The sequence below is a fragment of the Terrapene carolina genome, unplaced genomic scaffold (genome assembly GCF_002925995.2).
Source record: "Terrapene carolina triunguis isolate 2854851 unplaced genomic scaffold, T_m_triunguis-2.0 Scaffold789, whole genome shotgun sequence".
NCBI lineage: Eukaryota > Metazoa > Chordata > Testudines > Emydidae > Terrapene > Terrapene triunguis.
In genome coordinates this window covers 1,807,018-1,829,247 of record NW_020665140.1, presented here as the reverse complement: position 1 = coordinate 1,829,247, position 22,230 = coordinate 1,807,018, and the positions used below count along the sequence as shown (strand labels likewise).

Below are 22,230 nucleotides of genomic sequence, written 5' to 3'. Positions count from 1 at the left end.
CTAATATTGTTCCCGATCTGGTGGTTGGCCTTGTTGCTCATGTAATTTTCACAAGACCCGCCCCCTACCAAGAAGCCTCCTTATCTTTAGACCAGCACTCAGACTAAGTCAAGTAACAGCTCCCTGAAATAAAACATGGCCAAGACTGTCCTCATACAGAGAGGAGTACACTTTTTGCTATATAAATGAGATGGATAACTGGATAGAATGTTGATATAATAATTTTTATATCTAAAATTTTAGACTACAAATTGTCTTACTGAAATAAGTCTGCAGTCTATTGTACTTTGTAGTACTGAGGAAGTCTATTTTCATAACCTTACTTCCTCTTATGATGTCATCTTATACATCAAGACATCATATCTGCTTTGACATCTTACCACATGGGCTCTGGAAGCTGTGATGTACCTAGTCTAGCCTTCCATGGGTCTTGTGCCCCAGGCAGAGAACAGGAGGCCCTGGCAATCAGGGCTGGCTCCAGGCACCAGCCCAACGGAGAGGGGCGGCATGCCCAGCTCTTCAGGGGCAATTTGGTGGCAGGTCCCTCTTGGAGCGAAGGACCAGCCGCCGAAGACTGAAGCGGTGACGGTAGAGCTGCCGCCAAAGTGCCACGGATTGCAATCGCAGCTGCGTGGTGGCTTTTTTTGCTGCTTGGCACAGCAAAAACCCTGGAGCTGGCCCTGCTGGCCATGGCAGGGAAACTATTTATTAAACAAAATACAGAGATAATCCTGGCAAGTGACCCACACCCACATGCTGCTGAGGAAGACAAAATATTCCCAAGGTCACTACCAATCTTACCTGGGGCGGGGAATTATTTTGTCCACCAACTTTGGTTCTCTGATCTCTAGTTCCACGCTTGTTTCCCAAGCATGATCATCACACAGTCCTTGAGTTCTGATAGGCCTTTTGTTTGGACTAATTCAGTTTTGTCTGTTTTGTACCTTTTTCCATCCAGAGATAAGTCATTGACATTTTATGAACTTTCACTTCTTACAATTAAACTCCCAATTAGGGCAAGTTGTGATAATAGTCCTACAAACAGACAAGTATTTCAAGGAAAGCTCAATTTGGGAAGAACCAAACCAAAAACTTTTGGCCTCCAAGCTGCCTGCCTGGAAGAATGACAAGTCTTCCAGAGGCAGAAAGCTGGAACATTAAGCTTCTATGCCAGTTTCAGGACTAGTGGCAGGGAACTGGGGCAGTCAACTGAGGCAGGTACAGACTGAGCTTTCTGCATCTCCAGCCCTGGAGCTGGGGGTGGAGGAGGAGGGGAGGCTGAGTGCCTGGCTCTCTGCCTCTGGCATCAGAGTTGTGGGGGATGCTGGGAGCCATAGAGGAGACCGCTAGGAAAGCATCTCAGTTTTACTGGCCTAAGGGGGAAGTGACACAACCCTTCCAGACAGGCAGCCAAGGAGCCTTATTTCAATTGCCCAACAGAAAAGCTAAAGGTTTTTTGGCAACATTGTTTCAGAATTTCCTTTTTCCCTGAAAATGCCCTTTTCATTGGAAAATCATTTTGATAAAATTTCAACCACCTCTACTGCTCATGAACTTAAATCTAGGTACATCCTCAGGTGCTCTGCTGAGTGCCATCAGGTCCTTGCATAATTAAGGAAGGTTTTGAACCCAGCTGGCTCTTTTTTGTACTGCCTTGCTAGTTGCCAGTCAAAAGACATAAATACTGACTCTTTGTTGTGTGCAATGATCTTGTAATGACCCAACCATGCACATTACGTCTGGGAGTGCAGCCAGTACACAGGTCCTATCTTGTGTGCCTGGCCCTCACCTCAGTCATGGAATTTAAGGCCAAGGGTCCACCAGATCAACTAGTGTCACCCCCTGGTAAATCACAAGCCATCACGAAGCACCAACATACTAAATGAACAACCAAAATTACTGTGCCACAGGTAGCAAATAGGAGGGACTGAAGTGCACCAGTGCCTCAGGCCCCTGCAATGGCAGGGAAACGATTAAGTGAGATGTACATAAACAGTCCTGCCCAGTGACCCACACTGCTGAGGAAGGTGGACTCCCTACCCCAGGTGATAGCCAATCTTACCTGGGGGAAAATCCTTCCCAGCCCCCTATAGGGTGCCCTGGGCATGGGAGCAAGAACCAGCCAGGAAAGTACTTGAGCAAGTGCTCAATGCAACCTAAGAGCCCTGCCCAGTGTCCTATCTCCAGCCATGGCCATCCCTGATCTTTCAGAGGAAAGACTAAAATGCCCCTCAGAATAAAATGGGGGTATGACACTACCTCAAAATGACACCTTGTAACCCCATATTCATCCATATAGGGTTGTGATATTTAGCACACAGCATGCTATGTAACCTTTCATATGAAACCCATGGTTCTGTCTGAATGTGTAGATCACTAGCACAATCTAAATTTTACATTATATATAGTTACTGAAATGTGCTGTAAGTTTGCTAATGGCATACGAAGATCTCTGCCCAAGTGGCTGACCACCCATTAATCAACGGACTCAACTATGCAGGTACCATACAATGGGAAATTCTTGATCACTGACTTGGGGACTGTTTGTTCACTATCTTGGCAGTATTTAGGTTGTTACCAAAGGAAACAGAAATAAACACATTCTGTCCCCTTATGCCTACCAGTTATAATCACTTAATTGATCTCTGTAGCTAATAAACCTGTGACCCTTTATCTAAGGGTAAGTCTATACTTACCTCCGGGTTCGGCAGTAAGCAATCTATCTTCTGGGATCGATTATCGCATCTTGTCTAGACGCGATAAATCGATCCTGGAAGTGCTCGCCGTCGACACCGGTACTCCTGCTCCGCGAGAGGAGTACGCGGAGTCGACGGGGCAGCCTGCCTACCGCGTGTGACCCCCGGTAAGTACCTTGTAGTTCGAACTAAGATACTTCAACTTCAGCTATGTTATTCACGTAGCTGAAGTTGCGTATCTTAGTTCGAACTGGGGGGTTAGTGTGGACCAGCCCTCAGTGTCTTTTGCTTGAAGTGTTTGGGGAAACCTTTGCTCAATGTACAAAAGCTGGTGCATCTCCTCTCCACATTGAAGGAGGGGCAGCCTGGGTTATAACCTTATGCTGGTCAGGCTTCTGACAAGGGCAAGACAGTACAGCTCTGGGGTCCTGAGCTGGGGGGAATTGGCTGGAGCCTCTCTATATAATGTTAGCTCATGACTAGCTGGGACAAGCATTCAGGGCCGGCTCTAACTTTTTTGCTGCCCCAAGCAGGGAAAAAAAGAGCGCCACCCCGTCGTAACACCCCCCGCCTCCCTGAGCGCCACGCTGCCTGGCGGAAACACCAACAAACCAAAAAACCCTCCAGTGCTGCCCTGCTGAACCAAAAAAACCCACAAAAACAACCCGAGCGCCGCCCCACCCCAAACACGTGCTTGGTTGGCTGGTGCCTGGAGCCAGCCCTGCAAGTGTTCATGTAACTCAGCTGGGTGTGTCCCTGCCTGTGGATGTCTAAGTGTGGTCTGGGAGAGGTTATCAGCTTGTCATAACATCAGTGTGAGAAGAAGCCCAGGTTGGTAAGCCAGAGGGCTCAGCAGTACCCCTGTCCGGGTTGCACCCTTGGGATCCCATCACTGGGGTGGGGGTAGGGAGAAGAGAAGGGAAATCCCTTTCTGATAGTCAGTGTCCAGCTGAAGCATGAGCTTGAACATAAGACAAACTAGAGTGAGCCCAAGCAACCTATCACACAAGTGCACTAAAATTTGTCCTGCTCTGACTGCTAAGTTTTGTCCCATGTCTCCCATTGGGAGGCTGTTCCAGAACCTCTCGTCTGGTTAGAAACCTTCTAACTTCCAGCCTAAGTTTGTTCATTGCCAGTTTATAGCCCTATGTTCTCTTGTCCTTTAGCTGTAATAACTTTTGACTATTACAGCTAAAGGACTATTTACCCCCTCTAATTGCTCTCTATAAATCAATCTTATCCCCTCTCAGCCTTCTCTTGAGACTAAAGCCAAGCTCTTCTAGTCTCATGTAAGCCTAAACAAGCAAAGTTCTTCCATTTCCCTAATTCTCCTAATAGCTCTTGTCTGTACCTGTTCCAGTTTAAGGTCCTGAACACAGGTGACCAGATCTGTACACCATATTCCAAATGAGGTCTTAACAATGCCTTGTCCAAGAACATTAATACTGCTCCCTCTCTACTGGAAATACCACTCCTCATTACCTCCTAGGATCACATTTGCCTCTTTCACAGCCACATTGCACTGGTGGCTCACGTTTTGTGATCAGCCCACACACCAAGGTCACTCTCACTTCCAATTGAAGAGCCCCAACTTGTGGCAGAAATTCTTATTAAAACTTAAGTGCATGACCTTGAACTCTGTACTTTTGAATTCCATCCCATTTCTGTCACTCCAGCCTACAAGGTTGCCCAGGTCCAGGTTAGTTTGGTGTAAACCAGTGTAGCATTTACCTCTATGAATATAATTTTTCTTTCACAGTTTGCTCTAAAATCTGCAGACTACTGAGGTCAGACTAACAGGTCTGTAACTACCTAGATTATTCCCCCCCCTTCAATATATGTACATTAATATTTCAGTTGTCATGTGGGAGCAATACCATATACACTTATTAAAAATCCTTGTTACTAGACTAGCAGTGCCAGATCTTTCTGCATTTTTGGGATGGAAATTCTTTCCCCTAATTTAAAGTTTAATGTGCTCTTTCCACCTCTATTTTTAGACTCTCATTCCCAGCAGCCATACTGCCTTGAACACATGTTCCATATTATTGAATGCTTTCTCAGTTTTCATTTAGTTTTTTGGGTCATTATCTTTAATCTCCTTCCTATCCACACTGCATAGTAGCCCAACCGCTACCATCCTTAAATCCTTATTCTATAAAGAAAGAGGAGAGCTCTTGGTAGAGGTAATTCAGGTTGACTTTTAGCAATTCTCACTTTATTTCTATACTCTACTCTTCTAACCTCCACAATAGTGGGTTGTTGGTTGTGTGTGGGGTTTTTTTTCTTTTCCCCCCTCTCTGATCAGCCCCTCTTCCATTCCCTATGGACTCTCTGCTTACTAACTTTTTGAAAGGGTGACTCATCTAGCTCTTTTCCTACAAATTCCCTCCCCTATCTTTCTTTGCAAATGCAAATACTCTTCAGTTGCTTGAGAGCAGGCCGGCTCCAGGGTTTTGGCCGCCCCAAGCAGCCAAACGAAAAAAACAACCAAACAAAAAAGCCGCGATCGCAATCTGCAGCGGCAATTCGGCAGGAGGTCCTTCGCTCCCAGCAAGAGTGAGGGACTGTCCGCTGAACAGCTGGACGTGCCGCCCCTCTCCGAAGTGGCCGCCCCAAGCACCTGCTTGGTAAGCTGGTGCCTGGAGCTGGCCCTGCTTGAGAGTAGGGAAAGAGAACCATAAATTGTTTGACCTACCATGCAGTAGCTTAATGGGTTAGGACTGGGAGGATTGCTTTCTAGCTGCTGAAAAACCATTGATTCCCCGGTGTATGAAAGACCCTGTAAGAAGACATCTGCATGTTTATGGGAAACTCATGCAGGGGCATGAAACAGCTTTCAGCCATTTTGAGGACTGGCTTTTGAAACTGGTTCAAGAAGCTGGGCTCTCCCTTCCACTGCTGCATGAAATGTGAAAAGACTTTGATCCAGTTTCACCCCTGGTGAATTCACTAAGGCCAACCAAGTTAAATTTAGTCCTTTATCAGAGTTAAATTAAGCCCTTCTCTCAAAAGTCAGGGAGGGGACTATAAAATCACCCATTAAGCAACCTAATGAACAAAGGCTATATCTTTCTCCTAGAAAAAGAGACCGATAATAGGAGAGGGTAAGCCTATGGTCAGCATTTCAGTTGTGGTGATTCACATTATTCTTGCCTTTCAAGGTTAATCTGCTTTAAGAAACAGGTTAAAGTAAGAGCTCTGGTTTGAGCTGGGCACACTGCAAGAAGAAGCCATGCTTGGTCCCCCACTGATTCTAGCTTTTTCTTAAATCAGACACTGGGGCAAGCTGTGTTTCCTCAGGAGGAGACTGGGAGGGATGAGATTCACCAGGCAGCTTCATGTCTGCCATGGACTTGGCTTAACCTTGGTAGCTGGGGCATTGGCTACATTTTCAATTTTGATCTTGATTCTGATCTATGCCAGTATAGCTCCATTGGAAGTAATGGACTTACTCCTGACTTTACACCAGTGTATGCCTAATTGAGAGGAGAATCAGGCCAAGAGTGTCTAAACAGGGGACCCTCAACTGTTTCCCTGAAGTAGGCAGTATCTATCAGTAACCCCAAGCATTCAAAAATCATGAAGGCTTTAAATTACTTTGGATTCTTTTAGTTGCTTTCTGGTTTCTGAGCCATCTGGGTGTACTCAGGTCATGTGTTCAGGCTTTTCTCTGCAATCATGACAGCTAGAAAATCACTATACAACTGAAGTGAGTTTTCATGTAATCCCATAACTCTAGGAGCTGGGCCTCTGAGAAAAACATCAGCTATTGCTAGACTTGAGGTTTGCAACAGTGAGCAGCTACTCAAACAGCTGTCCTGTAGGTGTAAAGTTACTGTGTGTAAAGCCCATTGTAAGAGTATGCTAGGCCTCTCCTATGTGTGAAATGTGGTTTTCTGTGATTGTCCCTGTCTATCAATGGGATAAGAGTTTTTAATATTGGCTCCAGCAGTCAGCTGTGTTTATCAGATACATCCATTTTCTCAGTGCAGGCAGCCCAAGAATGAGAGCCTGCTTAACCCTTCATTGTATTGAGGTATGAAGAAATAATTTTTTTTTTAATCTGGTGCAATTCCATTTTTCTCCCCTATGGAAGAAAACACTGTCTAAAATTAGCCTTCCTCTTGATTCACTGTCTGTCATTCCCAATAGGAATGGTAGACCCCACAATCCTGAGATCCGGAGCAGTACTATCTGGGCTCATCTCATCAATTCCCTGGCAGTGGTTGTGCCTTGGTCTCTTCTGTTTGTCTGTGGTACACAACAGTTTAGCCTTCTGCCTGATGTTTTTTAGTCCACCTAACACCATTTGGTGAAATGTAATGTAGTGGGACTATCCAGGAGGTCAGAGTAGGATGATCTAATGATCCGTTGTGGGTTTAAGATTAAATAATAGATAGTTTATTATAGGTTCTGCTCTTGTGAACCTTTTCAAGGCTGCTGGCCTGCTGAGTGGTAGAGGAATAAGATGCCATTCCTCCAGCACCTCACTAAATACCCCTGTGCTCTAGACACATTTTTTCCTTCAACTTAAGTCCAAATTTTGCCCTGCCTTACACATTCAGCTGACAAATGTGGACACAAACTTCCACTGTTTACTCTTACGTTGAGATCCTAAAGAACTTAGAGATGCTGCAATAATGGTCTGACAGTGCTAGACACTTTTGTTACTCATGAGTTTGGTGCAGGTACAATAACCCAAACCACATTAAAATGCTGATGTTCAATATCTTTAGTCCCCAAAATGGACCTTAACTCAAATAGTGGCAACCACATGGTACTGCTTTTACAGATTCTTGTAATTTCTGGGTTATAAACCCCACAGTGGGTAACAGTCAGTCAGATGCAATATCATGGATAGACATTTTTATTCTCAACATGCATCTCAGCATCTATTCACTCCCCCCCGCCCCAAAAAAAGTTTAGTTTTAACTTCAAATTGCAGGACATAATGTCCCTCCACAAATTTGTGGTGCTGATCCCTGCTGTCTTATACAGCATCTTAGAAGTAAGACTGGGTCCTAGCATGTATTTATATCCAAGAACACTTCTCTTAAGGACACAGATGTGCAAAAATATAAAAACAAACAGCGCCTCCTGCCTTACAAGATGATACAGTTCAAAGAGCAAGAAGGGATGCTTATTTCAAACATTTGGACACCAGGTTGTTTTTTTTCTAGTTGCTTATAAATATAATTTATTACCTGTTTTAAAAATTCTTTCTTACACTTTGTACATGTCAAGCTGACAGAATAAATGCAGGCATTTACAAACAGAGGGAAGGAGAAAAAAGGGAGAAGAGGCACACTCAGAACTAGTAAACCACACCTCCACTGTACAGCAATACAAATAATGCAATGGCTAGCACTTCTCTGTTAGTAATTCTTTAGAAAAGGAATTGCATAGAAGATACAGCAACAGGAAAATGAAAACCAAACAAAATACATCTTGGTATCGGAACAACACGCAAAAAAACCCCAAAACAAAATCCAACAACCTTAAGTAATATGTCTGTAGTGGAACTGTGACATACCTTCAAAGCATGGGCCATGCAAGATTTTCCTTTGTTAGAGACCTCTGTGTTTTAAAAAGGCATTGACTGTGTGATCTGCATGTCACTGTTCAGTATTAAAGGGAAAGAGGGCATTTTAGTAAATTAAGTCAAACATGTACATCCTGTACTATAACTGGGGAGAACAAATGCTCAATACTGTGTTTTATGCCCTGCTCTGGAGGGGCTGGTGGCTGATGCATGGGTTGGAGAGTGAGAGCCCACAGTAGGGTGACCAGATGTCCCGATAAAATCAGGACTGTCCCGATATTTAGGCATTTGTCCCGCATCCTGATATTTCCCACTTTTTTTTTTTTTTTGCTCCAGCGGGACCCCCCCACATGTCCCGATATTTTCTTCCTCTCATCTGGTTGCCCTAGCCCACAGTGTAGTTCACTCTTTATAGTCTTGGTTATTTTGCAGGCTTATTTCTTTTTAGAATCCTTGGTTTACACATTACTGTAGATTGGTGGAAATGGCCACCTAAGCTCTGGCAAACAAAGCTAGCTGTTCTCCACTAAGGCCTGTTCTGCCACTGGATGCCAACCAGAAATTGATATCCTGCTTTGAATGATGTGACATGTAACATCTGGGTTCTTAAAAGAAAACCCAGAAGTTAGCTTGATGCTAGAACTATTGAGTCTCCTGCAATCAGAAGGTCAAATCCAGAGTACAATACACACATAGCAATTAATTTCTCTGTAAAAAGTAGCAAAGACTAACCCACTAATGTAATGTACACTTTCAGTGACATCATAAGAAATGCTAAATACCCTTTCACCTATAGAGATGAGTGAAATTATCTATATTTTTTTTGTATAGGCATTGCTTGAAGAGGGACTTTCATATGTTGGGTTAGGAGGGACTTTGAGACATACCAAGCTCAAATGGGGGGTAAGTGAATGAGTTTGTATCCAGAGATGAGCTCATGCCACCAGACAGTGTTTTCAGTTGTGGGGGTTTAGTGAAGGCCCATCTCCATGCATTGTCTTGCCAGTTACCAACCCTCTTAGTACTGAAACCATTACCTCCCTCCTGCCACAGCTCTGCTTACCTGAGCTTGCAGTGATGCTAAATGCTGAATTTTGGACATCACCATTTTTTTTTTCTCATTGGAATGAAATGGAGTAGAGGGATTGTAACTTCACTGTAGAGTCATTTCCAAAGCAGCAGCTAGGCTGTGAGGAAGTAGGAATCGCTTATTCAACCACACTTATCTGACATAATAGCTAAGGGCCTCCAGCGCTTACTATAAATATCATTTTTTGCCCTCCCACCCCGCCCTCAACTTTGCATTCATGTGAAAGCCCCACCTTGATGGGAACATAATACTGAAATGTGTTTAAAAAGTTGCAATGTGCCTTACAAAACTTTGCAAACTAAACGCTCAAAATGGAGATTAGAAATAGCAATAAGGGTGACCCTGAAGTGAATACCTGGTTGGAGTCCCTCACAGGGGAAGGTGTAAAGGCTCTGTTTTCATTCCTAAACCACTTGCATCCTTATTTTCTGACTGACCTCTGAGGGTGACTAGTCACTTCAGGGCCAGCCACCAGATCAGAAAAATACCTGAAAAGATTTTCAAATGCTCAGTAAGGTAGTTTACAAAGTGCCCTGAACTTAGGATCAAACAGACTCAACCGTATTATCGTGTATAAAATTAATCTAAGTGCCGTAGTCACTACTCGACTAAAACACACAACAAAGTCTAAGGTTAAAAAAAACCCAAGCCTATTTTGGGTAGCAAGCCAAGAATCCCATCAGGACCCTATCCATGATAATAGGCTTACTCTGTGTAAATACATCTATAGGTGAGCAACAGAAAGCCAAGATACTCAGGTTGACAGAAATATCTTTGCTCTATGTGCCTCCCAAACAGCTAAATGTCCTGTGAATGTTTACATTTCTGTGGATGTCAAAAAGGAGTCTTGGTCACTAACCATCAAATCCTGTCTGAAGAGACCTCAATCACTTCAGAATGTACATGATTCATAAAAATAATAATCACCGGGTCTCACACTGTTCAATATGATACAGCTGGTGTGCATGTAAAACTTACACAGGACTTATCAAGTACACTGACAGCTGCCTTTACGAGGAAAACAACACAAAAGAACCCAAAGCAATGAGGCTAAAACAACTCCATCCAATAGTGATTTTAAATCAGAAACTAAAGATTTTCTTCAAAGTCTGTAGATATTTTTTATATATTTATATATAACATATATATTTTATTTATATCATTAGCAACCAACATGTAATGAGGAGGTGGCATAATGAGCAGCAAAATTGCAATAATTCAAAATCATGGGGTGGGCAATGAAAATATTAAGCTTTTTTTTTTTTAAAAAAAGTAAATATGTTGAGGATAAGAAGCGTGCAGTCATCTTTTAAACAAGCTGATTCCCCCACTGTAAATGTTATGACAGTTCTTAAGAGTTGGTGCTGTCTGCACAACTGAATTGCCATTCTAAACAGCCGGCTCACAACATTTATTTCCCTCCGGTAATATGTAAGGTAATCTTTATTAGTTTTAAGCTGGTGTCAGTATTCCATAAAGAGTATGGTCCATAGCACTAGATGGCAGTGTGTACAAACATACAGAGGTAAGGACTGCTTCTATTTTCTCCTATCCAAGGGATTTTGAAAATTAATCCCTCTCCCCAAAAAACACCCCCCCCATCCCCTCCATTTCCTCAATGGAATGGATGCATATTGAATGTGGAGCACTCCAAGTGAAATTTAGAAAGATGAGTTTTGAGCTGCAAATGTATCTGCAGTAGAGAAGGGAAGTAGAGAGCACCTTTGTCCCTACACTGGATTACTTGAGATCTTTTCAGATTACTGGACACCCAAGCAAATGGGCTGGAATAAGAATAGGAACAACTTCGGTTCTGAGTCAAGAGCACCTCCCCTTTCTCAATATTAGTTTGGATAGGCACTCACTCTCCACCCCCCTCAGGATATGGGCTAAGCTTTTTCTACTGACCAATCCCTTAGTGGCAAAATGAGGGAAGTACTGTACATCGAGAATGATGTTGACCTGCTGTCAGAATTGCGTACTGAGTGAAAACATACAGTAGCGAGTTCAAAGGATCTTAGAGCTTTATACGACAAAAGCTGCTCCTAGGAGTGGAAGGCAGGAGCTGAGAGACAGAAAACAGCATCAGCCTGTCTGAAAGAGCAGCCCAGCAGGAGGAGTATGAAAGACGTACCTGCTTGGAGCTGAAAGGGAGGAAAACTGGGACACATCTTTCAGCCCCCCTCTTACACCGTTGGGGAGGAACAGAGTGTGGGAAAATGGTTAATGTTGCTGAAAGGCAGGGACTCTGCTTCCCTAAAGAGGGAGAAATGAAGGAGTCAGAAGGCCATAGATGAGGCTAGGTTGGGAAGGCATATTGGAGACAAGAGGGGAGTAGTGGGGAAGACTAGAGGAAATAGTGAGACTGAACCAAAACCCACTCAAGTCTATGGAAAGACTTTCATTGATTTCCATGGGGTTTAGATTAGGCCCGAAAACAACAGGATTATAAGGCTGCATATGAAAAGGACAATCAGGTTGAAGAGCATCAGAGAGAGTCCTTCACTTCACACTAAAACACAGGCAGATTCTGCAGGTAAGAACCTGTGCACACCAGCCCTATGAGTCTATATCTGGGTTTCACCACTTGTGAGTTGCTGGCAAACTGCTCTCTACCAGGGAATGGTTTTTATGAACATTGTCCCGTGTTTAATAAATACACTGTCGGTGACACTGAGCTGAAGCTAAGAAGCCTACAGGAATGTCAAAATGGGGAAAAGGTCAGACGAAATTCGCCTTCCATTTCGACGAATGACATTTCCACAGTTACATTTAAAAATGCAGACTTTAAAACCTGAGGAGAAAAAAAATCCCCTAGAAGAATACAAAGTGAGAGTATAAAATAAATAAATAAAATAATCAGGGGCTGGCTCGATGGCGTGGGTGAGAATGCTTTCCTAGCATTGGAAGTGAAAGGAAAGGTTAGGAAGAAATGTTGAAATGATCTGGCCTACATCATACAAAAGAGTCACTCTTCCCACTAAGCACAAAGCAAAACAAGTCTGCAAAGAAATGGCAACCGGAAAAACAACAGTTAGCTTTACTTGCCTAACTCCCCACATCAGCTGTTTGCACACATCAAAATGGCCAAGAGGGACATGAGATGAAAACAAATGAGCACCTTCTACCACAGTGGAAATGAGTTCCAGCCGTAACTGCTGAGACAACTTCGAAGAGCATTTATAGGGTGTGGAAATAGCGAGGAGAAAGCTCTGCTGTAGAGCAGAATTCAACACTGTTATTCTACACTGCCCTGCGGGGTGGAACTCTCATGGTCTCTAGTGGCACTTCCCTCCATGGAGGCAGAACAGCAGTAAAGATCCACCATACGGATCACACACAGCAGAATTTGCCTGTAGAATAAAATGGAGCAGCCTCCCCGTTCCATAACTGTCCTCCACTATCATACACCTTTGATCAAAATGGAAGGGACTGATTTTCAGTGGGGCTGAGCACCCACAATTCCAAGGAAAGTAAATGGGAGTGGTGGCTGTTCAAGACCTGTTAAAAAAAACTACAGAGCCTATGGTCTTTATTTTCCAGAGTACACATGCATATTTTTGCACACACATTGCCTGATGTCACACATGAATATCCACATCAGGCATTCACGAGAAGTACCTGCATACTGTTGCTACACGTGCTTCTGAAAATTAAGGGCTATGTGTAGTTGGTTTGGGAGGGTTTATTCACAGCACGGCTTCCAGCATAACAATGGGATGTTTGCTCCTCAAATCATTAGTAAATAGGGGGTGTTGCAGTAGCTCACATGGTGTGGTAGTTGGAACTCATTGAACTAGACCCTCTGCTGGTTTAAATCATTGAGTTCAATTTACACCAGTGGAGGATCTGGTCCAGTGTATGCTAACCATGTGAGCATGCCCTGCTGGCAACCTGAGGCCTTGCAGGGTGAGCACAATGGCTGGAGAAGGGGAGGGAGAGTGGCATTTGAAGGGAAGTGTGTTAGAAGAACCCATGCAGCTCCAGAAGGGAGAGAACAGGTGCTGCTGACACTTGAATGATACATGCTATTGCTGACAAAATTAGAAATTAAAATAAAATAATAATAATCCTTGCACTAGATACTTATCAGTAAATAATCATTATAGCAAAATCTGTTTGCAGGGTTATTTCCCTCCACCCAACCCACACTCCAAATTGCATCTCCCTCACACGCACACACTTTCTTTAAGAAGGGAGTGGATTATATTGTGAGTTGAAAATGAATCCCTATCTTCCCTACAATCCTACAGCTATTTTTCACAACGAACCCGTGGAATTCCCTTGGGGGAGGCGGGGAGAGAGACATGCATTCCTGCTTAGCACCCAGATTATCTGCTTTCCAGATGCATACGTTTCAAAACACTGGTCTTACAACCAGATCTAAGAAACAGAACAATGATGAGAGGATTATTTTGAGACACTTGATGCACGGATTTGTAGCCAAAGTCTGAATTTCACTGGAAATTGATCATCTGAAATAGCCACAACCAACTGTCCACAGCTTTGTCTAGAATGGCTTTAAACAAAAATATAAAGAGCCCTGGACAGTCTCCTTACCCCTGTCCGGTATTTGATGTAAACAACGTCCATAGAAACTGGGATTGTTAAGAAAGTTTATCCATACATCTGGATAGCAATAAAAAGCGTTTCCTAGGAAACTGTAAAATCCTGTACCAAGCAGTGTACAGCCAAGCTGAGGGGAACGTTAGGTTGATTTATATTTTCAAGGTACAACTTTGCATGATTTCTTTTAGATCCTGTCATAATGTACAAGGAGAACATATGTGAAAGTCAGGGCTGATGTTTTCTTCTCTGAAATGTCTTTTGTGAAACTCATTGGTCTGGGTATTCATTTTGTTTCTTATTCATAGCTCACAGGGCAGTACCACTCCCCTAGTTCCATTCCTTCTTTTTCATTCCAAGGTTGCATCAATATTTTCCTTCTGCCGCCAAAGAAACAACTGTCTCGTGTCTTCCCATTTCTTCGAGGACTGCCGCCAACATGCTCAGGTTGCCATCAGGAAAATTCTGGGCTTCCCAAAGATCTAGGATCACGCCAGTAGGACTCGATTTTGTAGCAAAATAATTTAGGTACCTGCAACAGAACAAAGGAAAATGGTCTTGTAAGACTGGCTGCCTCTGTCAATGCTGATTCAAACTATCCACAAACCACACCCAGTATGTACTCTCTGCATGAGCATTCACTGTGACTAGTCTGTAGGTCTTTGTACTGCACTTGTGCACTGAAACCTTCTGCACCAGATCTACAGCTGGTGTAAATCAGAGTTGCACCCCTGGCTTAAATAGACCTGGGCTGATTTAGACCAGCTGATGGGGATCTGCCCCACCTTTTAACAGCTGGCACTCTCCTCTTGCCTATGAGGTTCATCCAAGCCTTGCTATTTTGTGGGCCCCTTACTCTGTAAAAGTGCTCTTTGAGAAACTCCTCTCACACTGAAGTCAATGGCAAATAGCCCACTGATTTCACTGGGACCAGGGTTGGACCCTTAACAAGGACAACAGTAAGTGAGCTCACTTCCCGCGTACACACTGGTCTATAACAACAGCCCTTATGTATTCACTCAGCCATCTTGTTGAGTTCATATATGCAACACACCCACCTGTCCAATTTCAGTTTGTGGGCCAACATCCTCCAGTCATGGCCCCTGGTCTGTGGGGCATCAAGGCTGCTGCAGAGCTTTTGTCTGATGGGCAAAGGAATACTGAAAGCGCTCGGTCCCACTATGGTGGTGATGGTACTTGCTGAATCCATGAGAGGATAATCAATGCCAGTAGGTTCCTAAGTTTTGCAGAAAGGGGTGGGGGTGGAAATAAAGTAGTATTGTTACTGCACACAAAAGCAATCACCAAGCACAAAGGCAGAATCCTATTGCTCGCGTTAGTGGAGGAGCAGCCTCATGCTAATCAAGTTGTATATGCGCTTGATGTCAGTCAGCTGAAAGGAACAGAAATATGTACAGCTAACTTTCACAGGCAGCAGGTTTATCACCACTCCAGGTTGGTCTAAGTCAGGGTAGGCAACCTATGGCACGCGTGCCAAAGGCGGCACTCGAGCTGATTTTCAGTGGCACTCACACTGCCCGGGTCCCGGCCACCGGTCCGGGGTGCTCTGCATTTTAATTTAATTTTAAATGAAGCTTCTTAAACATTTTAAAAACCTTATTTACTTTACATACAACAATAGTTTAGTTATATATTACAGACTTATAGAAAGAGACCTTCTAAAAACGTTAAAATGTATTACTGGCACGCAAAACCTTAAATTAGAGTGAATAAATGAAGACTCGGCACACCACTTCTGAAAGGTTGCCGATCCCTGGTCTAGGTGAAAACCTCGGGCCCAGCTTGATCAGTTAATGTGGAGAAACACCAAGCTTTTTCTTAGGGCAAAATGCTACCCTTAGAGCTTTACAGCAGATCTCAGTGACTTCTGTGTGTGGGAAACTCTCCCTGATGTGGGGAGCCACAAGTATGGGGAGCAAGGAATATCGGAGATGAATTTTGTGGGGAAGAGCATTTGGAGTCAGATGACAGAAAAAGCATCAAGGGCCCTATGTTTCCCGTCCGTGTAAATGAAAATATGGAAGCATTTACCCCCCAAAGATGCATGGGACTTGCGGGGAAGGGGTATTTTTGATGCACCATTCCCTCTTCGGCGTGGGGCCAGCCATGGTGTGCTAGTACCAAGAGGTAGGGCAGCCCCCGTTGGGTAGTAAGGGGGAGACATCTCTCTATATATTCTCCTCCTCCTCACACATATGGAGAGACACAGACACAGAGCAAAGGCGTTGCAGCAGCTTGGTGGATGTGCTGCTATTATCTCTCAGCCAGCACCTGTGCTCTGGGAGTCTTTTGATGGGGGACAAACCGTGGAGAGAGAGTTGATGCCGCTCCGGGCATTAGCTGATTCCTCATTTTTATGCGGACCTCAGTCTGCACTACGATGTGGAACGTGCTATTCCCCTGCTCCTGCTGCATCCCTACTCCCCAGCTCTCTCTTTTACACAAAGCCATGGGCTAACAAGCAACAGAGGCTTTACACAGAGGAGGAAGCATCCTGGCAGTCACCTTTCTCCTATATATACCCTTTGTGGGTTTCTTTGAAGTTCTACTACCTTCTATGTTGTCATCTGGCTGGCAGGAATAGGGGAAATGGAGCCACCTCAGCCTATTACTTTACACCAAGTGGCACATATTTGACATACATAACTGAATAATCTATGAATGAGAAGTGGTGGGTGCTTTGGGGTAGGGACCTTGTCCATCTCCTTGTCTGAAAAGTGTCTTAGCATGCGTTGGGTATAGAGCAGGGGTGGGCAAACTTTTTGGCCTGAGGGCCACATTGGGGTTGTGAAACGGTATGGAGGGCCTGGTAGGAAAGGCTGTTCCTCCCCAAACAGCCTGGCCCCCGCCTCCTATCCACCCCCTCCCAGTTCCCGTCCCCTGACTCCCCCCCTCAGAGCCCCCAACCCTGACCGCCCCCTCTGGGACCCCCCCATCTCACCCCCCCCCCGCTCCCTGTCCCCTGACTGCCCCTACCCCTATCCACACCCCTGCCCCCTGACAGGCCCCCTGGGACTCCCACGCCTATCCAATGCCCCCCATTCCCCGTCCCCTGACTGCCCCCCTCCCAGAACCTCCGCCCCATCCAACTGCTCCCTGTCCCTTGACCGCCCCCCGGGACCTCCTGCCCTTGACCGCCCCCCGGGACCTCCTGCCCCTAACCGCCCCCCAGGACTCCACCCCCTTTCCAACCACCCCCTGCTTCCTGTCCCCTGACTGCCCCCCAGAACCCTCTGTCCCTTATCCAATCCCCCCACTCCCTGTCCCCTTACCATGCCGCTCAGAGCGACAGGACTGGCTTACTGGAAAGCCTGGGAGGTGGGCGGGCGCAAGCTGTGCAGCCTAGCAGGACCGGTGGGCCAGAGTGCTCCCAGCGTGGCTGCGGGGGAGGCGGGATAGCAGGGGAGGGGCCGGGGGGCTAGCCTCCCTGGCCCGGAGCTCAGGGGCCGGGCAGGATGGTCCCATGGGCTGTAGTTTGCCCACCTCTGTTCTAGAATCTTATCTAAACAAGTCTTGAGACTAAATTTTGGTTGCTGATGTCCAGAGAACAGATGTCCCATGAGATCTGAGATCCTTTGTCTGATAACACCTCAAGAACATCCATTCTAGAATTATTCTGGCCCGTCTGCTTCCAGGCCCAGTCACAGCCCAGAAGGGCAGGATGCATAAGTGAAAAAGGATGAAGGGAAAAAATGAACCAGACATTTTCAGCCATGCAGGAAAGCTCAGCTAGGTTCAGATTTTTTTTTATAATCCCAATGAGATCACCCTTTTAGAAGATACATGTTCCCTTTAAGGATTCTTCTTAAACAGGAGGCAAAGGCTCTACCTAAACCAAAATGGTTATGGCACACATAATTAAAAAGTATTTTTTAAACGAAATGGCTGTGGGAAAGTCAACAGGTGAGGAGGAGAGCACAGTTCGGGCAGAGATGTTTCTTAGGGATGAATTTAGTAAAGAGGATAGGAAAGAAGTTGGTAAAGTACAGGTAGGAGTTATTGAGGAACAATCAAATGTAAGAGTCCCTTTAAATACAACACACGAAGGCAAGCAACTGAATATTGACAAAATGTACAGGTGCTTACATGCAAAAGCTAGAAGTCTAACTGCTAAGATGGGTGAACTAGAGAGTCTCACGTCAACTAAGGATATTGATATAGTAGGAATTACGGAAACTTGTTGGAATGGCGATAATCAGTAGAACATGGTAATACCAGGGAATGAAATATATAGAAATGACAGAGTAGGATGTGCTGGTAGGGGAGTGGCACTACATGTGAAAGAAAGCATAGAGTCAAATAAGGTAAAAATCTTAAATGAAACAAACTGTACCATAGAATCTATATGGGTAGAAATTCCATGCTTGGACAATAGGAGTATAGTAGTAGGAATATACTACTGACCACCTGATCAGGATGGTGACAGTGATTGTGAAATGCTCAGGGAGATTAGAGAACCTACAAATGCAGAAAGCACAATAATAATGGGGGATTTCAACTATCCTCATATTGACTGGGTATATATCACCTCAGGACATGATTCAGAAATACAATGTCTAGACACCATAAATGACCACTTCTTGGAGAAACTAGTCCTGGAACTCACAAGGGGAGAAGCATTTAATCTTGATTTAATCCTAACTGAAGCACAGAATCTGATCCAACAGGTAGCTTAGCCGCTTGGTAATAGCACCATAATATAATTAAATTTAACATCCTTGTAGGGGGGATAATACTCAAAAAAAAAATCAACATGGTAACTTCAAAAAGGAGAACTACATAAAAATGAGGAGGCTTCTTAGACAAAAATTAAAAGGAGCTGTGTCACAAAGGTTAAATGCCTGCAAGCAGCATGGGGACTATTTAAAAACACCATAATAGAAGCTCAGGCTACATGTATACCCTGAATCCGAAAAGATAATGAGATGACCAAAAGAATGTCACCATGGTTAAGCAGCAGAGTAATGGAGGTTGTCAGAGACAAAAAGGCATCCATTAAACTTTGAAGGCTAAAACTTAGTGAAGATAATTAATAGGAAGGAGCACAAACTCTGGCAGGTTAAGTGAAAAGTATAATTAGGCAGGCCAAGAAAGAGTTTGAGAAGCAACTTGCTAAAGATGCAAAAACTAACAGTAAGAATTTTTTAAAGAACATTAGAAGCAGAAAGCCTGCCATACAGGCAATGGGGTGACTAGATGACAAAGGTGACACAGGAGCACTCAAGGAAGATAAGGCCATTGCTGAAAAACTAAATGAATTCTTTGCATCAGTCTTCACTGCAGAGGATGTGGGGAAGATTCCCACACCCAAGTCACTCTTTTTAGGTCATAAATCTGAGGAACTGTCCCAGATAAAGGTGTCTCCGGAGAAGGTTTGGAACAATTTAATAAATTAAACTGTCATAAGTCACCAGGATCTCTGTGTGGCTTAAAAGCTTGTGTCTCTCACCAACAGAAGTTGGTCTAATAAAAGAGATTACCTCAGCCAACTTTTCTCACCAGGACCAGATGGTATTCATCCAAGAGTTTTGAAGGAGCTCAAATATGAAACCATAGTATGAAACAAACTTCTGTACCAGATGACTGGAAGGTAGCTAACGTAATACCGATTTTTAAAAAGCTGGTGAGTCTAACTTCAGTACCAGGCAAATTGGTAGAAACTATAGTAAAGCACAGAATTACCAGATACATAGATGAACACTATTTGTTGGGGAAGAGTCAACATGGCTTTTTGTAAATGGAAATTTTGCCTCACCAATCTATTGGAATTCTCTGATGGTGTCAACAAGCATGTGAATAAGGGTGATCCAGTCAATATAGTGTACCTGGATTTTCAGAAAGCCTTTGACAAAGTCCCTCACTACTAAACTCCTAAGGAAACTAAATAGTTATGGGATAAGAGGGAAGGTCCTCTCATGGATCAGTAACTGGTTAAAAGATAGGAACCAAAGGGTAGGAATAAATGGTCAGTTTTCACAACGGAGAGAAGTAAACAGCAGTGTTCCCCAAGGATCTGTACTGGGACCAAATTGAATAATTTTGTAAAGTCCAAAGCTGACTGTGATCTCCCTATCCTGGGTGGCTGGGCAACAAATGTCAGATGAAATTCAACATTGATAAGTGGAAAGTGATGCACAGTGGAAAAAAAATAATCCCAACTATGCTTATATAATGATGGGGTCTAAATTAGCAAGTACCACTCAAGAAAGAGATTTTCAAGTAATCGTGGATAGTTCTCTGAAAACTTCAGCTCAATGCTCAACAGTGGTCAAAAAGGCTAATACAATGTTAAGAACGATTAGCAACAGATAGAAAATAAAACAGCAAATATCAAAAATATAAATCCAAGATGTGCCCTGTCAGTTATGCCCCACCCCAAAAAGTATATAGTGAAACTGGAAAAGGTTCCGAGGAGAGCAACTAAGTTGATCAAGGGTACGAAACAGCTTCCATACAAGGAGAGACTAAAAAGATTAGGGCTTTTCATCTTAGAAAAGAGATGATTAAGGGGGGATATGACAGAGGTCTATAACATCATGAATGATGTGGAAAAAGCGACGAGAGAAGTGTTATTTACCCTTTCCCACAATACACAAACCAGGGTTCACCCAATGAAATTAGTAGGCAGCAGGGTTAATACAAACAAGAGGAAGTACTTTTTCACACAATGCACAATTAACCTGTGGAATTCATTGCCGTGGGATGTGGTGATGGCCAAAAGTAGAACTGGGTTCAAAAATAACTAGATAAGTTCATGGAGGATAGATCCATCAATGACTGTAAACCAAGATGGTTAGGAATGTTACCCTATGCTCGGGATGACCCTAATCCTCCGAGTGCTGGAACATGGGGTGTTCTGTACGTTCCCCCTGAAGCTCTGATACCGGCCAGTGGCGGAGACAGTATAAGGGCTAGATGGAGCACTGGTTTGACTCCGTATGGCCATTCTTACGTTCTTATATTCTTATGTTGAGGGTTCCCCTGAGGTTTTCAGGAATGAGGTTATTCATTAAGTGATCTCAGCAGGCCAGATCATAGAAGGTGCTGAGTGCCTCAACTACTTCTGAAAACAACAGGAACTGAAGGTGATTGGCACCATGGAAGCATGAGAGAAATTTCCCTAGAGTGTGTTGAAGGTTGAGGTGATGGCAGCTATCTTTCAGGGAAGGGAATGTATAGGGGATAGCACAAGATATTTAAAGTGTGCTGGGGAAACCATGCAGGCTCACTAAAAACCAAACCAAAATCAATCTGTAGCACCAGGCAATCTGCTAACAGAATAGCAACATTTAGCTCATGCAACGTGCTTTTCATCTGTAGATATCAAAGCACATTACAGAGAAAGGAAAATATAAACTATCCCCATTTTACAGATGGGGAAATTGATATAAAGTGGCTTGCCTAAGGTCATTCAGAAAGTGAGTGGCAGAGATGGGGACAGAATCCAGGTGTCTTCTGTGACCACTAAACTGAAAAGAGACACAGCTCCAAATGAAACTGTGCATGAATAAGACCCAAGCCTCTCAGCTGAGTAATGGGTACTTTCAGAAAGACCAAATATGTACCAAATACCAAATGGGAATTTTTAAAAAGTACAAAAAACCCGCAAATTGACATTTAATGTAGATGAAGGCAATAAAAAAGCATCAATACATGACCTAACTTACATCTGCAGCAGCACAAGGGAAGTGATTCCAATAATCACTTTAGCTGATTGGAAAGGAAAAGCAAATGTTACCTGTGAACTATTAAAGCCATAACAAAATCTACTTTAAATGTCAATTTCTTTAGTTTTCTACTACTTAACATGTTGCTCTGTATAATTAGCTACAGGAGATGCCCCACAAACACAACTGAGAACAGTCTCAAAACTTTACAATGCCTGGTGCAAGCTGCCATCACACAGCTTCCAGGAAATCTCATTAGCCTACACCTCACACTTTAGCAGCAACCGGTCAAGGTTTTAGGATTCCGTAAACACTAGTATATATTGGGAATAGCAGGTGTCAATGTTGCGAGCTCCATTCTTGGGCTTTGGGTGGAATTATTCTGTATTTCCCTTGTCTCCATTCCTCTATCTACTCCTTTTAGTATCTAGTCCATTCCATCCATGCTTTTTTAAAATGTTACATAATGACTTTTTATGATAGACATTGAAATACATAGCTGGAGAAGTATCCTCACACTAATGTGCACAAAGAACTACTGACTATGGTCTCTCTAATCACATACCAAACTACAGTGCTTGGTGTGTGTGAGCAAAAGGCCTGTGTCAACAATAAATTCTACAACATTGACCCTGTTGGAGATAT

The 22,230-nt window shown here is 43.8% G+C and overlaps 1 protein-coding gene across 2 annotated transcripts in view; it reads right to left on the bottom strand.

The window, feature by feature from the left end:
* Positions 1-10,197: 10,197 nt before the first annotated feature.
* The window catches only part of UNC5C (unc-5 netrin receptor C), a 350,903-nt gene continuing 338,870 nt past the window's right edge, over positions 10,198-22,230 (bottom strand). For both annotated transcript variants that reach the window (XM_024197612.3, XM_024197613.3), the window contains 2 exons: positions 14,956-15,134; positions 10,198-14,429 (listed from right to left, as the gene is read on the bottom strand). In XM_024197612.3, coding sequence (XP_024053380.2) covers positions 14,264-14,429; positions 14,956-15,134 — 345 coding nt within the window. In that variant the 3' untranslated portion in view covers positions 10,198-14,263. The remainder of the gene's footprint in view (positions 14,430-14,955; positions 15,135-22,230) is intronic.